Consider the following 18,512-nt stretch of genomic DNA (forward strand, 5'->3'; position numbering starts at 1 on the left):
TCATTTGACAATTTTGGTAGTTTTCATGATGATAGACTATTACATGTGATAAACTGATAATGATGGATCAGGGACTATTTTACAAAATAAAAACAAGTAATATTTTGACTACTTATTAATTAAAAGCAACAAAACCAATAAAAATAATGCTCCTATACATGGGTGGGACCCATATTCATGAACAAAAAAAAAATCGACCACTTAAAAACCTAACTGTAAACGGCTATATCTATGGTACCACAAGGTTTTATACCGTTGTCGTTGTTACTACTACTTCAATAGTTTCAACAATATCAATTTTCGTAGAAAATCTAACGGTTGAATACGATTTTCTTTTAATTTATTTAAATATTTTTTATATTGTACATCAAAACCGATATCGGCATTTCGGCGTCTGCTCTTTTTACACGGGTTCCGTAAGAACTTAACGTTTTTCTGGTCATTATATCCCGATTCGATTTTAATTTTGTGAATAAAATACAATAAGGATGGATTCCTATGGATCCTTGCGTTAATTCTTCGATTCCAACCTTCTACAGGGTTGTTTGTTCTGTGACGTTTATAAGCCACGCTAATCATCTCTAAAGGATGTTTGTTCAGCCAATGTTTTTCGAAATATTTTATAAAGTTCTGAGCAGCAGTATTTTTTTTTTGACTAATTTGTATTATGGATTGCCAACACTCTCTCATTCTGTTTGCTGGAAGCAATGACAAATTGGCTTCCAATCTCTTCATTCTTCTAGTTTCTTTGGACATGTTCATTTCAAGTTTTCTAGCGTTGATTTTGACATCCTTATTCATGTGGAAATGACATCCTGAAATCTCTACTTCCGGGTATACTTTTTTTATGGCCAGAATGACGGCTTGTTCAAAGTCCGCAGTGAATTTTTCAATATTTATTCGTAAATTGTTCTTAATTAATTGAAATAAACGGATATAAGTCTGCGTGGTTTTAATAGGTAGCAGAGCAAATACGACTGGAACTACATTGGTCACTTCTATGTTTGAATTCAAGTCTATGTGTACAGTGTAAACCTGCGTGACCTGCGCAAATGGCTGCGGACATGACATAAATGTGCCATCGCCGAAATATTCGTCAGTACCAAAGTTTTCTATAAACTTTCTTGAGACTTTGCTGCAAAAAATCAAAATCGGTTCTCCCTCTACTTCAGTGTCATTGCATACTAAAAAGTTTTCAGCAAATGTCTTAGGGACTGCTATATCTTCATTCAAAGTCGCGTACTTGGTTTTGTCACACAGCAGAAACTTTTTCCGTGCCCTGTACATCATGTCCTGCTTTTCTTTAACTGACGGTATATCATTTTTGTTGCAACCTTGACTTTGTAATTTTTCAATATGTTCCTCCAATATTTTTGGCACGGGTGACATCCTCCGGCAGACCTCCTTTTTGCAGGCATTCATTGAAATGAAGATATCTTCACTAACGGGACGCTTACAACAGTGGGCCAATGGATGACGTACAATATTGCCAGCACTATCTAACGTTATCGATACATTACAGCGATATACCCGACTACTTGAACATCTCCAAATACTTGATTCTTCTGATTTGTTGGTTTTTGATTTATTGTATCGATAGCCATTGAGGTATAATGCCGGAAAACCCTTTTGATTCACAGTGAATACAACTTTTCCTGCTTCCGTCATTTTACACATCTTTTTGAAAGGTTTGTTTATATACTGACATATCTTCCTTGCAATCAAATCATAGACATTAGTTTTAATTATCTAGACAAGTAGGTCCTTATAAAATGAAACCTCTTTAGATAACGAATGGCTGTTGTTGATGAAAGGTATTATACTTCGATTGTAAATATTATATTTTACAAGTTCCAGTTGGTATTTCGCGTTTGTGGTATTGTAAGTGTTTGGTATATTGCGTAATAAATAAAATCGCCAAACACCACAACACGTCAGGTTGGTATTTCGCGTTTGTGGTATTATGCGTAGTTGGCGTTTTGCGTAATATTTTTTAGAAGTCCGCAAAATACCAAAAAACCTGGGATTGGTATTTCGCGTTTGTGGTTTTATGCGTCTAAAGGGTGAGATCCTCGTATTTCAGCCCGTACAAGATTAGAACATTGAGCTTTATTGCTTAATATAAAGGTCCAGTTTTAAATAATTGACCTGATTATGTTACGTTATGACTAGTGTCCATAACATTGTCCGTGACACATGACGTCAGCGTTACGTTACGCGTTACGCTGAATCGAGTTTATCATTTTTTCCCTACCTCAAAAAGTGCTCAACGCCGCTAAAGAAGTTTTCACTTCAAAAATATTTCTTCCTGCCCGTACGCAATTTTACCAGGCAACCTATTTGCAATGTGTCAATGTGAATATTTTCTAAGTAGGTATCATTTATTTCCTATCACAAATAAATAACAGATGAGGGTAGATATTCCTTATAACGTATCTCCTACGTAAAAATTGGCAAGGTTATATTAAAGTCTATTGAAAGAGTGACATACCCACTACTATGTCAAAAAATGTTCACATTAAAAACTTACCTTCTTTGAGTGCCTCCAGATACTGGCGTAGCCGCCAGTTTGGCTTGTCTCTTCAAGAGGTGGACCGTTAGTGCAAATGAAACTACCATTGTCAACATCGGCATGTAAAAAGCGACGAGTGATCCAAATATCCAGAAAAGTCGGTTGTTGATAACGCAGAGCCCTTGATTAGGCATGATGTTTTTTTTGTTAATTAAACCTATAATAATATCAACACATTAGGTACTTCGACGTGGGTACAAAGTGCAGTTGTTTATTACAAATACATACTAGAAACAAACAAATGAATAAATAGTACATAAATACGGATGGTCAACTTATAAATTACAGTTTTATCCCAAACTCATTGTAGTTATCACATACACTACCAGCAACCGGCTAGGCTGGTTTTATATTCGTAGGCGCTTTTTGCTACGTAGCGGAAAATAACTTTATCGGTTCAACGCGTAGCGCATAGCCTGCTGAAACTGAATGCGTTAACCATATCAGTTGCTTACGCATATAAAAGATACCCAATAGGTATTTTCATTTTTAGTTTATGTTATGTGTGACGTAGCATTTTGCTGGAATTGTTCCTGTCTGGCCAAACTCATTGTTTTATCCGAAATTAATTTTGAAAATACAGAGCAGATAAATATTCCTAATTCCCATTGTGTGAGTCGACAGCAACATATTAATCCTCGATATAATTGAGTAGCTATAATAATATTACAAAACAATGACAATTCATTGAGATTTCAATCGGAAATGCGAGCATAAGTAGGTCACTGGATAAGTTATGACTCATAACTTATGAGTCGCTCAAAAATTAAAAATGCACCTGTATTACTCTCCGGTGGCGAATGCACTAGTCTCAAAACGCACTATTAGTCAATACACTCTAATTTCGAAAACCCCTCTTCTCATAAGAAACTAGGCCCAAAATACCATATTTCCAAAAAGGCTCATTCTCGATTTACACGAGAACCATTGAGAACTATTCCCAAAATACCCCAAATTGTGTTCACCTGTGCGTGGCGTAATACTTTATTCTCACATACCCTATTTTTTTGGAATGTCTCTTATTTACCATTACCCGTTTGATGCCAAAAATATTTTGTGCAAAAATAGGATTTATTTAATTATTTTTTGAGCTATACAGGGTGTAATCGTTTAGTGTTGCTCGGCGATAGTTCCGTAAATATAGCAGATATCAGAAAATATCGAAAGTGCATAAGGTGAAAGTGAAGAGCAAGATACACACGAGTGTTGTAATGCCTAATTATGATGGTTACATACACTGCTTTATCCACACAGGCATTAAAACACTCGTGTGATGTTATTATGAAATAACCCACGCTCGACTTTTAATGCCTTTCATCATATACAGACACATAATAGAAGTTTATGCAACAGTGATATAATAAGGGTTCTTAAAACTCAAGAGTAGCCGTTACAAAACGAGACGTAGTCGAGTAATAGACCCGAGAGTTTAAAGAACCCTTATTATATCACTGTTGCATAAACTACGAATCAAACCGTCAGATAATAATAAATCGTGTAACAACTTAAAAAGGATAATTGATTGTTATCGATAAGTGGATAAAATAAAACAATTCAATGAATTTGATAACGGTAAAATGACTAGACCGTTCAGACTAGTCTTTCGACGCAGGTCGTACTGAATGTATGGGCGGGTTTGAAGTTAATTTTTGGAATATATCTACGTTTATTAAAAAAAACTTATGAATGTAAAAATTTCTAATCTATTATATTTACGGAATATCTAATCGTCTGGCTACACTTAACCATTACACTGTGTACGTAGCTGTTTAAAAACTTCCTGGCCGGTCTCATTCATAAACACTTACTATCAAAATTAATTCTGGCCATTTACATTATTTCAGTGTCAACTTATAACATAAACTAATTTAGTTTATGCCATAAGTTGACATCATAAACTAATTTTATAAAACTAAATACTTATTAATTAAAAATATAATAGATAAGAAAATTTTACATTTATAAGTTTTAACATTAATAAATACCTATTGTTTTCCAATCGTGTTGCAATGGCTTTCAATTTACAATTTATTAAAAATCAAAAAGGAAAACCGGCTTTATTATATGACGGGCTTAAATATAACTGGATCCATACAAACAAAAATGGTTCTGTAAATTTCAAGTGTTCGAATCGTAGTGAATATTGCTACGCCTCAATCACATTGAATCCAAATCAAGATTCAGTTTTAAAAGTCAGCGAGCATGCCTGTAAACGACATGACAACCAGAATATCAGAGACATTGCATTAAATTCGTGTAAAGAAGAAGCCGCAGTAAAAATGGGTCCCATATTTTTTTTTTTTTGAATAGGCAGTAACTGAATTACATGAAGCTGACCCAAAGTTCAGCATGTGTTCATATGAAGAAGTAAAAAGCTCCTTATACAGGGCTACACACAAGGCTTTAGACCTACACAAGACCGAATTCTCCCGCCTGAAAGACGTCAAGGTACCGCAAATACTCAAAGAAGACTTTATGGTTGTAGAAGATGGCGATGAATACAAAATACTTATATTTTCGACTGCACATGCGCAGCAATTCATGGTAAATTCCAACAGTAACGCCATCAAATACTTTGGAGATGGCACTTATAAAAGGGTGCCTAAGCCCTTCAAACAACTCTATACAGTGCATGCCGGAATAGGTAAGAGCAGCGAGACGACTAATGTGGTACCTGTCTTTGTTTGCCTTGCTGCCCAATAAAACAGAGGATACCTACTTACCGCCGATTGTTCAAACTAATTCGGGATAATTTGGACGTATTCATAGTTAAACAAATTTAAGTGCGATTACGAACTCTCTCAAATTTATGGTTGTCGATCAGCTTTTCCAAACGTTAAACTTTCGGAATGTTTTTTCCACTATAATCGGGCAGTGTGGAAAAAGGACAGAGAAATTAAAGTACCTAAGTGAAACCAAGGAAGGCAGAAAAATTTTCTGCGGTTTTAACTCTGTTACCTGAGTCCGAGATAAATAATAGTTGACACCTAGAAGACACCTGGCTGAGACTGGGCCCAAAAAAGTTAAGTTGCAGCAAGGATAAACACCGAAGTAACAACCCTATGGAGGGCTGGCACAGGAGGCTTAACATTCGGATGCCACATAAGCCCACACTCATAAGGTTCTTATACAAGTTGAAAAAAGAGGCACGGTACCAAAATACCCGTATATCTAACTACTTATTTAGTGGGGCGAGCCGGAAACGATGTGATATAGTTTTCGATCGCCACTACAAAAGACAGCTCGTACACCTAAGTGAAGGTGCCATCGACTCCATGCAGTTTTTGGAAAACATGCAAATTCTCCGAAAACGCCTTAAGTAAACAGCAGGTTAATTTGATTTGTTAAAGTAAAACAAACTTAAAAATATGTTTAATATTACACAATTCTCACACATTATAAATTTGCTAAAACGGGACTTATCGTGTAAAACTTTGAAAACAAACCTCCGACGTTTCAAGGGCGACATTGTCCCCGAGGTCCCGGAGAACCTCGGAGGTTTGTCACAGATGAAAACACTAATCAACTGAGAAAGTCTACTCGGATAAGGAAAGCTCCAGATTATTATGGCGTTGCGAATAAATGCCAGGTGGCAGATGTCCTAGATGACGCCAGTGGCTTGACACTGAAGGAAGCCTTAAGTGGACCAAAGAAGGACCAGTGGCTCAAGGCTGTTGATGAAGAACTCCAGTGTTTCGAGCAAAATAAAGCATGTGAGCTAGTTGATACTCCAAAGACTGGCACAGTGGTAAGATGCAAGTGGGTCCTGAAGAAGAAATATGACAGTGACAACAATGTTCGTTTTCGTGCGAGGTTGGTAGCAAAGGGCTTCATGGAGAAACAAGGTATGGAGTATACTGATACTTTTTCGCCAGTAGTTAGGCATACAACATTGCGAATGTTATTTGCTTTGTCTGTTCAGCTTGGTTTTGACATAACTCATCTTGACGCTGTCACAGCATTCTTGAATGGGGATCTTGAGGAATCGCTTTACATGCAACAACCAGAAGGTTTTCCTAACATGCAGAGTAATAAAGTGTTAAAGCTAAAGAGAGCCATATATGGGCTAAAGCAGTCATCAAGAGCCTGGTACAAGAAGGTGGACCAGAGTCTTATTGAGATGGGTTATAGGAGGTCAAAACTGGAACCATGTCTTTACTCAAAGAATAAGGGTGAATTAAAAACGATCATTGCTTTGTATGTCGACGATTTCTTTATATTTTCGAATGACATTATTTTCGATGTGTTGAAACTGACAACTTGAAAAGTGCTTTAGCTTCCAGATTTAAGATTAAGGACTTAGGGGAAGTTAGGCGATCTCTAAGTATGACTGTAAGTGTTGACAAGACTAATGGGGTCATTGCAAATAGTCAAGAAAATTACATTAACCAACTGTTAGACCATTTTCAGATAACTGATTGCAAGACCGCTGACAGTCCTTTAGAGCCTAAGTTAGATATTAGCGGTACTAAAGGTGATTGTGACAAAAAGATACCTTATCAACAGCTTGTTGGCAGCCTTATGTATCTTGCTGTGCTCACAAGATACCAGCCAGATATAGCTTTTGCAGTAGGTTATTTGAACCAATTCAATAACTGCTTTAATAATGAGACTTGGACTTATGTTAAAAGAGTGTTGAGATATCTTAAGAAGACTAGGCATGTAGGTCTTAAGTATTGTAAGACAGGTAATTCCCAGCTAGTTGGCTTTGTAGATGCTGATTGGGGCAACAACTCGGCAGATAGACGTTCTTACACTGGTATGTGTTTTACCATTTCGGGGGGGTGTGGTTTCTTGGGAAACTAAAAAACAAAAGACTGTCGCTTTGAGCTCTACCGAAGCTGAGCTGATGGGAATCACCGAAGCCTGTAGGGAGGCTATATACTTGCGTAATTTGTTAAATGAAATAACAAATAGAATTTACACTGTTGATATATATAATGACAACCAGGGTGCGATTAAGTTGTCATATAACAATGTTTTTAGCAAGCGCACCAAACATATTGAAATGCATTATTTCTTTTGTCGTGATTGTATTAACGATAAGATAGTTAATCTTAAATATTTAGAAACGACAGAGATGCCAGCAGACATTTTGAAGAAGTTAGGTTTGTGTTAAATCTTTATTTAGATTTGTTGGTCAAAAGGGTATTTAGAATATTTGGTATTAGTGGGAGTATTGTACTTAAATACCAAATAGATTCTATGTATTTTATACTAGTCTATGGTTCTGTAGTAGTTCGTTTTATGAATTCGAATATACGTCAGTCGTGGCCCTTGATCCGATCCATACCTGCGTTTCCTTTAACATATCAAATACGAAGGGTAGCTGAAAATTAATCTGCCTAGCCTATAAATAATAATAAAAATACTGTCAACGTCAGTCGTGTTTTTGTAAATTATCGTATTTTATTTACTAAATTTTGTATTTACATGTTGCTTTTTACATTAATTTTATGAAAAATATGACCCAAGACTGCTACGTACTACTACGGGTTATAATTGGCCATAGAAAACAATGTTCAACATGTATCACAAAACTCCCTAAGTGAACGAAAATGCAAACGAGAAGCAAAACACGAGCTCAACTAGCGTCTCCACGAAACGCACGCCCACCACCCCCGTCCGCATCACCCGTCTCCTCGCAATCATCGTCGGCGATGAATTCGTCACCGCGCCCGACACCAGCGAGTCGAGCGACGAGTGCGGGCCGCCGCCACCGCCGTCACGACCACCTGCGCGGCGCGGGCGGCCACCGATGTCGGCACGCTTGGGGCCTGCGGGACATCCTGCCCCGCCCACGGCTCCCGCTGCCGGTGGTGTAGTGTAGGGATTGCAATCCGGATTATTCGAACTTCGAAAATCCGGATTATCCGCCAATTTTTCAATCCGTTTCTAAATCCGGATTTTTAAACCCAAATCCGAATTTTCGGATTTTTTGTTAAACTATTATACAATTGCCTTTTGCACCGTTAAAATGTTCTGATTACTGCAAGCAAATACGCGTCAAGCGGGTAGAGGGGGATTGCCTGGCTCACTCACTGGCCTTGGGCCTTACCCCCTCCGTGCCGCGGCCGCCGCACCGCCCGCGCCTCTCGCACCGCACGGCACCAACCGACCGGCCGCTGCCCCGCGCTCATTCACGCGACTGGTGTTATTAGTTGTGGGTGTCAAGTGTTTGTAAGAACGTTGGACGGATTTAAAGGAACAAAACTTTTGTATATTTGGTAAGTAGGTACCTACTTATAATCAAATTATATGATTGCTGCCACTTTAACGTAATTACATTTACAATTAACCATCTCCCGGCAAGGGACCGCTAAGATATGATTGTTTATTGCTCTTTGTAATGGTACAAATGGCATATAGTTTGCTGTAATGTATAGTGGCATAAGCATGATGATAATATAATGTCCAATAACTGTGTCGTTCTGAAGTAAAAGACGCAAATTAGCTACAAAGTGCTATTAAAAATCGTCCTTATTAACAATGACAACCGACAATGTGGAATGTTTTGCCTGAGAACGATACAAGTATTGTGGACGAAATGCCTGTGTTGTTCGCGTTATGCGAGTGTTTGATTTGAAGATATACTTACTAAATACTAACCAATACCTATTCACGCCTACTTTTTAACATCATAAGTACCGATAGTTCAATTCAGTTGTGCTTGTCGCGCGGCGCTATGCTGTGTGCGTGCGCTTGTAATTATACAATTTTACTTTGTGTGGCAGTGAAGTTTGCTCGGGCGACGACGACCGACGACCGCGTCACTGCCACACAAATACAAGCACACGCACACATAGCGGCGCGCGCACGACGCACGACTGAGTTCATGAGTTGAACTATATGTAACAGCGTTACAATTTTACAAATATGACATCTTGAGTGTGCATGTGTCATTTTTTTGTCCAGCCTTGCAGTTTTTAAAACGCATCACTTGAGATCGGAATTTCGGATACTTTACCTACTCCGACGGCGGCGTCTAAGCCGAGCCGAGAGTTAATGTCGAGCGAGCGGTAGGTACGCACGAATGTTTACCGCTCGAAGTCAAAGGCGCCGCCGTCAAAATAGGTATTACGAGCCCCGATGCAAATGATTTCGTCTAGTTCCGCGCAACAATTTTGTTTATTTTAAGAAATTTTACACATGAACATATAATGACCCAGTAATGGGATTGGGAACCATAATAGCAATGTTTAATGTAGTTTATTTTGATCGTATAATAAAATTGCATGAGACTTTTATTGTTGAAAAAAAGGAGTTTTCAAAAACGTTGTCCAAATCATATTGTCCTCTCTTACAGCACTGCTGCATGCATGGGCTCGAAACAAAATTGTCAGTACATTGGCAGAGCCCTATTGCTTTCCCTGGTACCGTAAAACGGGGTGAAAAGACACGATTTTCAACTTCAAGGACGATTTTCATCAATAATCCAAATGATAAAAGTAAAAATTTAGACATCATTTTATGAGTCTTGGTTAGTTCTTCAATTTTGCATTTTGTGAAATCAATTTTGACCCACCCAATTCAGAGAAAATCAAAACTGCTTGTTTTCTCCATATCCTTAAAACGGGGTCGATAGACACACGAAAGGGGTGAATAGAAATATGAAGTTTTAGTTGTCATAGGTATCGAATTTGGTCATTATTATGTTGATACTCTATTGGCAAATAGTATATATATCTGTTAAACAGTTATTTGATACAAAAATATTTTTTCGTGTCTTTTAACCCCCAAGGCGTGTTTTTTCACCCCTTTGTGGTATCTAATCACCCCCTATGGCGTAACTATTCACCCCCTATGACGTAACTATTCACCCCATATGCGTGTCCACTGACCCCTTTTTCACGTAAAAGTGCTTGTTGATGGTTTTTTGCAAAAAATGCTTAATTATAGAGAAAATTGGTGATATTATTTATTATTTAGGTACTACAGATACTATATTACCAGGTTAGCTAACTTTAACTACGTTAATGTCACTACATTTACCGCTAGAACAAAGTACAGACAGGCTTCATTTCTTACCTCGGTGAGGCCTTCCTTTAGAGTAAAAAAAAATCTAACTTTTAGGCAGTTTGATTAATTTCTTTTGGTATCAATGTAGAGAATAAATAGTCTACTATATACGTATTCCAAAAAATCTGATTTTAGAGATGTACGTTATGAAATATTACAACTTGAAAGAAAAGGTTCGAAATTTCTCTATTCACCCCGCGATTTCTGTTGACCCCGTTTTACGGTAATAGCCCTTTTCACATATGTTGTAATCCTACCCGTCAAAAAAAAAATCATTATTTTTTTTCTTTCAGTACAAACGTATTTCTTGTATTTGGATTTAGTTATTGCAGAGTATTACCATATAAAATTAAATTACATTAGTATAAGCATTAAATATTAGTAATTTTTAAACAAAAACATTATTTTTGAACAAACGCGAGAACCTCAAAAAATGGGGTCACCTGACGAAAACATATGCATCGGGGCTCGTAATATCTACATATGCTAATGTAGAATCCGCAGCGACCATCATTAACTGATGTGAAAACAGCTGGGTTTATTTCGATCCGAATTCGAACTAACGTTTATACTAAACGCTCTTACTGACACATGGTATTAGCATGGTGTGGGTTAAGTATGGGTTTACTATTTTTTATAGATGCCGTTGCCTGCTATTATATCACAAGATGAGCGACAGTAATACAGTGGCTGGGAAGTTTGACGAATATAAAAAGAAATCCAACGATAAATCTAGCGTTTGGTATTATTGTTTGAGATCATTGGACGGTCAGCAAGCCCAATGCAAACAATGCAAGAAAGTTTATAAAATCGCTGGTAGTACATCAACGTTACAAACTCATTTAAGAAATGCTCATTCAATATTGTTGAAACGATTAGAGTCGTCTGATAATACACAAACTGAGGCTATGGGGACATCAGTTAACACTCTGCCAAAAAAACAAAAAATGACCGATTTTTTTAAAAGCGATATCTCCTACGAAGTAACAATCTGCAGAATGATTACTTTAGATGGTGTGGCATTGTCATTATTTTGCACATCGCTAGACCTCAGAAGATTGTTCAAGCAAAGTTATGGCAAAGATTTACCCAAATCTCCTAATACGATAAGGAATCGTGTTTGATGAATTCAATGCTGTTAAAGCTGAACTACGTCAACAAATTCAGTTGTTGAAGAACTCAAACGAATGCAAATTGGCTCTCACCTTCGATGAGTGGACTTCAGGAAAAAACCGGCGTTATATAAACCTTAATGTCCACAGTCGATTATTTAGCAAAAAGTGCGAAAACAGTTTGGTAAAAAACCTGGGTCTAATCAGAATCGTGGGCTCTATGCCCGCAGAAACTTGCGTAGCTCTAATAAAGGCACGACTAGCTACTTTTGGTGTATCTCTAGAAGAAGACATTGTAGGAATTACCACCGACGGGGCCAGCGTAATGATAAAAGTTGGACGCTTAACAAACACAAACCATCAACTTTGCTTAGCACATGGGCTCCAATTGGCTATTCATGATGTCGTTTATAAAAATAATGAGGAATCACACAATACAGACCAAGAAACTGACGGTACAATGGATTCAGACTCTGAAGATGAACTTCTTCTGGACTGCCGTACTCGTTGGAGTAGCTTGGAGATTATGTTAGGACGCTTTTTAAAGTTAAAAGAATGTGTCGAGAAAGCATTAATTGATCTTAAATCTCCAATTTACTTCAGCGACGAAGAAATAACAACGCTAAAGTGTATGCAAGCATCACTTGAAACCGTCAAAACGACAGTGGAAGTACTGTGTCGCAAAGACGCGACTTTATTGACGGCAGATGCTAGTTTAAAGCTAATGATAAACACTTTGGAAAGCTACGAGGATTCGTTTTCAAGTAAACTAACGACAGCTTTAAACGACGCATTTCGGAAAGGCGTCTATAGAATGTGACTGGGACATTGCAGTACTTGCATAATTATCAACAGTTCATTTCACAGTCCAATGACGAACTATTTAAGATACCAACGTTCGGGCAAATCAAGGACACCATTTGCAACGTAGCTGCGACTGCCTCCTCGTTGACCTCACCATCCTCGAATCAAATCATCACTATCCCTTCAACGAGTTCGATGACATCTGATGGCGAACAAATACAACACATGCCAGATGATGTTATGACATATAAAGAAAAGTTAAACAGGCAGCTGTCTCTGCTCACCCAAAGAGAAACCACAAGTACAGCAGAAGACACACCAGAAGCGCCTGATTCGGCAACTTTAGTGCATATAGAGATGGCTGTGTATGAAAATGGAGGAAAGATGGGTCCCATGCTATCATCAGTCTACAAAAACTTATTAGCTATCCCTCCAACAAGTGTAGAGCCAGAGAGGGCGTTTTCCGCAGCTGGGATGCTGTGTAACCGCTTAAGAACGCGCCTTAATGACTCTACACTTGACGCTCTAATGTTCTTAAGATTTCACTTTTTAGAAGCGTGAATAGCGTGATCCTGCTTCCTAGCTTCAGTACCTAACCTATCTGCTTGGGATTAGGATTTTAACACATCTCTAATTCATAAGACTATTACTACAGTAAATAAAAGACTATTTTTTTATTAGAAAGTCGTTTTTTTAAATTTATTCCTGGTACCAAGAAAACATTCCCTAAATCCGGATTTTATCCGAAGTTCGGATTTCTGCGTGAAAATTATCCGAAAATCCGGATTTTGTAAACTAGATTCGGATTTGCAATCCCTAGTGTAGTGCGTCGCATGCGATGGTCTCAAACCATGATTGAGAACGTCATGCGCACCTACTATGGGCTACAGAGGGAGGAACCAACTTATGCGCGTACCGTGTCCGAATGCTTCCACTGTTTCAGGCCCTCGAACCGACCATCGACGTGACTGCGCAATGACTATCGGATGAGATGCGAGTCATCCAGCGGCAAAAGCGGTTGGTACTAATTATGATAGACCGAGAGTAATGACGATGGTAATAAGCCAAATACGAGTCGAGAAAGTGACACCGATTATCGAACCAAAAAGAGCAAAAACGATTCAAAAGATGATGATTACTTAGATCTTTCCCATTTCTAGAACGATAGCAACTCACGGGTACTGTTGCATATGTTCAAGTAAATCTGAGTTGACTATAATACCCAATGAAGCAAGAATTCAGGCGTATAGAAATCGGGGTATTTTTATACCAAACGGTAATCGATGTTGCCACTCTCATTTGTTAAAAAATAAGTTTTATATAGATGATTTTAACTCCTTGCAAGTTTATTCTAATACATCAAATATTCACATAACGGAACTATTTAATAGTGTATGATTGATTCTTCAAAAAATAATTCCGATATGGTCGGTGACGGAACACTCCCGTTACGAGTTATATGTTTTGGCAGGTATTACTTGGGATAACGTCAATGACTTGAGTAATATAATGCCATCAATGCGTGATAACTGTATTAACTGTAATAGGACCAAGTTACAAGCAATTATTATTTTTTACTTAAAAATGCGAACCGGAAATACGAATAAACTCATCAAAAGTATGATACAGTTACCATCGGAACAATTGGTTTCTGAATACAGCAAAAGTGTTACCTATTAATTGCTTTCACGGTGTGTTCCCGCATTTTTTGGGATAAACGCCAATGTAAGAGAAACGCTAATTGAAGAACGTACCACAGAAACCGCGAAAACTCTTTGTGGCGTGGGGGATAAACTGATACTCATTTGTGATATGTACCATGCTCGTCACCAGAAGAGTTCTAATAACGAGTACCAACGAAAGTCGTTCTCTGGCCAAAAGAAAGTGTCGTTATGCAAACCGTTTACTATTTGTACCACAGCTGGCTATGTAGTCGATATGTTAGGGCCGTATCCTGCTAATATGAACGACGCAGCGATTTTAAAATCGATTTTCTTGTCGGTTATAGTTTGGTTCTAACGATTTCTACGAAATCTGGTAGAGAGAATGAATCGTTAGTGCAACTCCAAGTTTCTGATGTAAAATATATGTCTGAGGCTAATATTTGTGGGTCACTAATGGGCTATATCCGGTATGCGTTTTTTCAAAGACTGTACATTATGGTACATAATCTGTTACTTTTAGCTATTAGAAGTACTTTGAAAAGGCCGAAAGTATTTTTAAAGCGATCTCCAAAAGATGTTTACATTAATTCATTCTCCAAGAAAATCATAGAGTTACATCAGGCAAACATGGATATTCAGTACATCTTAGATCCATTTGCTTGCGCAGTGTATATTGTAGATTATATAAATAAAGCTGATAAAGGAATGTCACGTTTGCGTCGAGATGCTGTAGAAGAGGCTAAGAAAGGAAAAAGTAGTGTAAAGCAGTCTCTACGTAGTATTTCAAATGTATTCCTGAACGCCAGTGAAATTTCTGCGCAGGAGGCGATATGTTGTATATCAGGTCTTCCATTGTCACGAGCTAGTGAAGCAGAAATATATTTGAACACTAGTTTGCCCCTAGAAAGAGTACATATTTTAAAGAGTATGCAAGAAATTAGAAACATGGATGAAGAGATTTTCCAAAATAGTTTCAGTAACACTGGATGTGATAACTGGAATAATAGTCCAGATAATAACTGTTCTCAAAGCCAAACAGATGAAATGATTGTTAACTGGTGGCCATTACAAGACAATCTAGGATTTATACGACAAAAAGCAAGATCGAGGATAATTCGTTTCAGACGTTTCAGTTTTTTAGACGATCCAGATAATTTTTATTGAGAGCAGCTGCTCTGTATATTCCATGGCGAAACGAAGAAGAAGAATTAACTAATCCAGACCTAAACATAAACGACAAATTTATGGAAATTAAGGAAAAAATAAAACTTCAGAGCGAACAATTTAATAAATTAGGAGGACCAGAGCAATTTGAAACTTCATTGTTAGCTATAAGAAATACAGAGCTTATTGAAGAAAGTGAAGAAGAAGTTATCGGAAGGGGAGTTAATGAAAATCCTTTTAATGACTTTGAATTTGAGACCCAGGTAGTCTGACGTCGCTGAAGACATGATACCAGGTGGTAATCCAGGACCACAGCTATGCGGTGACAGTTGCTTTGTTTTGTCACATTTGACCGGTTCGAGTCCCGACTGAGGCAAGCGATTTTTCATAAATCCTTAAATGCAGAATTTATTGTTTTTAAAAACAAAGGAAAGTTTCCTTTACACAAAATGTGCTAATTACAATATTTAAGGTAGTTGCCATCCATGTGGCACTCGATTTTTCCACACTGTATATTAGCTTGTTTGGTATCGTCTTGGGTCGTCCCATTCTTTTTCGTCAAGTTCTTAAATTAGTCCTATCCTGCTTTCGTCACTCATTCTATATTGAAAGCCACCGACGATTGCGACGACTGTAGAATGAGTGATGAAAGCAGAATAGGACTAATTTAAGAACTTGACGAAAAACGAATGGGACGACCCAAGACGATACCGCTTGTTTAGCTATCACAAGCCTAAATGGGCTCGCCTATAGTTAGATCTAAATCCCATCATTTAGGTACCTACCTAATTATAATGTTTACTTATTATCAATAACTTGATAAAAAAATACACTATTATTAAAACATCGATCAAAGTTAAGTATAACGAACTACAAGAACTTTTATATTATGTTACTTGCTGCTACGGAACCCTTCATGGGCGAGTCCGACTCGCACTTGGCCGCTTTTTTATTTAAACTATCACCGCATTGTGAAGTGTTTATTAACGAAGAAGAAATTATTCTTACGGCGAAATGTACGAATTGTATGCAGCCGTGTGTATACGACAACTATATCATATATCTAGAAGATATATATTACAAAATGTGTACTGGGCCATGTTACGTGTGTTAGGGCCAAATATGGAATATGGCATTGGTAAAGTCATGTAAATGTTAGAGTGAATGGTAATGATACTAATAATTGTTTAGTTAATAAGAAGTCCCCTTTTAGTTTTGAGGTAGATGCCATGAAAAATTGTTTCTGTAATAAAGATGTTCTGACTTACTTAAGTATTTTTAAATTTTGACCAAGTTTCATTTCAATAAAAAGCGGCCAAGTGCGAGTCGGACTCGCCCATGAAGGGTTCCGTAACAGCAAGTAACACAATAAAATTGCGGTTTACGGTTTATGACGTATTAAAAAAAAACTACTTACCAAATCTTGTTCAAACCAATTTTCGGTGGAAGTTTGCATGGTAATGTACATCATATATTTTTTTTAGTTTTATCATACTCTTATTTTAGAAGTTACAGGGGGGGGGGACACACATTTTACAACTTTGGAAGTGTCTCTCACGCAAACTATGCAGTTTAGAAGAAAATGATATTAGAAACCTCAATATCATTTTTGAAGACCTATCCATAGATACCCCACACGTATGGGTTTGATGAAAAAAATATTTTTGAGTTTCAGTTCTATGTATGGGGAACCCTAAAAATGTATTGTTTTTTTTTCTATTTTTGTATGAAAATCTTAATGCGGTTCACAGAATACATCTACTTACCAAGTTTCAACAGTATAGTGCTTATAGTTTCGGAACAAAGTGGCTGTGACATACGGACGGACAGACAGACAGACAGACAGACAGACAGACAGACAGACAGACAGACATGACGAATCTATAAGGGTTCCGTTTTTTGCCATTTGGCTACGGAACCCTAAAAAAAGATAACACTTATTTGTGTGATAGCTTAGTGGTTTGAATACTTTTTTTTAACCGACTTCCAAATCTCAAAGAAGGAGGTTATCAATTCGGTTGTTTTTTTTTATTTTTTTAAATGTTTGTTACTCCATATCTCCGTCATTACTGGACCGATTTTGAAAATTCTTTTTTTTATTGTATGTATATGCATACAGATTGGTCCCGTTTTTATCAAAACCCAGTTCTGATGATGGGATCCATGAGGAATCGAGGGAACGTCGCAAATACACCTAAAATGCCTAATTAATAGATTGGACCTATTGGTCAGGGTTCAGGTTCAGGGTATACATACAATCAAAAAAAGAATTTTCAAAATCGGTCCAGTAATGATGGAGATATGGAGTAACAAACATAAAAAAACCGGGCAAGTGCGAGTCGGACTCGCGCACGAAGGGTTCCGTACCATAAAGCAAAAAAAAACGGGAAAAAATGCAAAAATGAAACGGTCACCCATCCAAGTACTGACCACGCCCGACGTTGCTTAACTTTGGTCAAAAATCACGTTTGCTGTATGGGAGCCCCACTTAAATCTTTATTTTATTCTGTTTTTAGTATTTGTTGTTATATGTAGCGGCAACAGAAATACATCATCTGTGAAAATTTCAACTGTCTAGCTATCACGGATCGTGAGATACAGCCTGGTGACAGACAGACGGACGGACGGACGACGGATGGACAGCGAAGTCTTAGTAATAGGGTCCCGTTTTACCCTTTGGGTACGGAACCCTAAAAATAAAAATAAAAACATACAAGCGAATTGATAACCTCCTTCTTTGAGATTTGGAAGTCGGTTAAAAATAGCTCAAGGGCAGATGTTGTTTCCTTATTCAGCTACGGTCTTTGAAAATCTCAAAATAAAATTAGAAGCGGACTATGCCGTTAAAGGAGAATGTGAATAAAATCATTGCTTTTGAATGTAAACAAACAAGATAATAGCTGTCATTCATGATCCACATTCCACAGATAAAACACAGATGACACGCGATTTTGGAATTATTCGAACACAGTGTTGCTAGACTCAGACCGAAAAAAGTCGCGCAGTGCAAGTGTTATACGTCATAATTTCATTGAAGTTTGATGTTTGAAATGACACTTGCTTTCTTCGTCTAACTCTAACCCGCGATTTTTCAAGTTTGCCGCCTTTTGCTGCTGACAAGATTTGCTTGCCCCGCTATAAAAACCGGTCTTTTTTCTCCGTCTTAATATTTTTACA

The 18,512-nt window shown here is 37.6% G+C and overlaps 1 protein-coding gene across 1 annotated transcript in view; it reads right to left on the minus strand.

Annotated features, from left to right (window-relative positions):
* LOC134678820 (5-hydroxytryptamine receptor 2A) overlaps positions 1 to 18,512 on the minus strand; it is a 38,292-nt gene that overhangs the window by 7,760 nt on the left and 12,020 nt on the right. Inside the window, exon 4 of the mRNA XM_063537526.1 lies at positions 2,531 to 2,729. Coding sequence (XP_063393596.1) covers positions 2,531 to 2,729 — 199 coding nt within the window. The remainder of the gene's footprint in view (positions 1 to 2,530; positions 2,730 to 18,512) is intronic.

The sequence above is a fragment of the Cydia fagiglandana genome, chromosome Z (genome assembly GCF_963556715.1).
Source record: "Cydia fagiglandana chromosome Z, ilCydFagi1.1, whole genome shotgun sequence".
Classification (NCBI taxonomy): domain Eukaryota; kingdom Metazoa; phylum Arthropoda; class Insecta; order Lepidoptera; family Tortricidae; genus Cydia; species Cydia fagiglandana.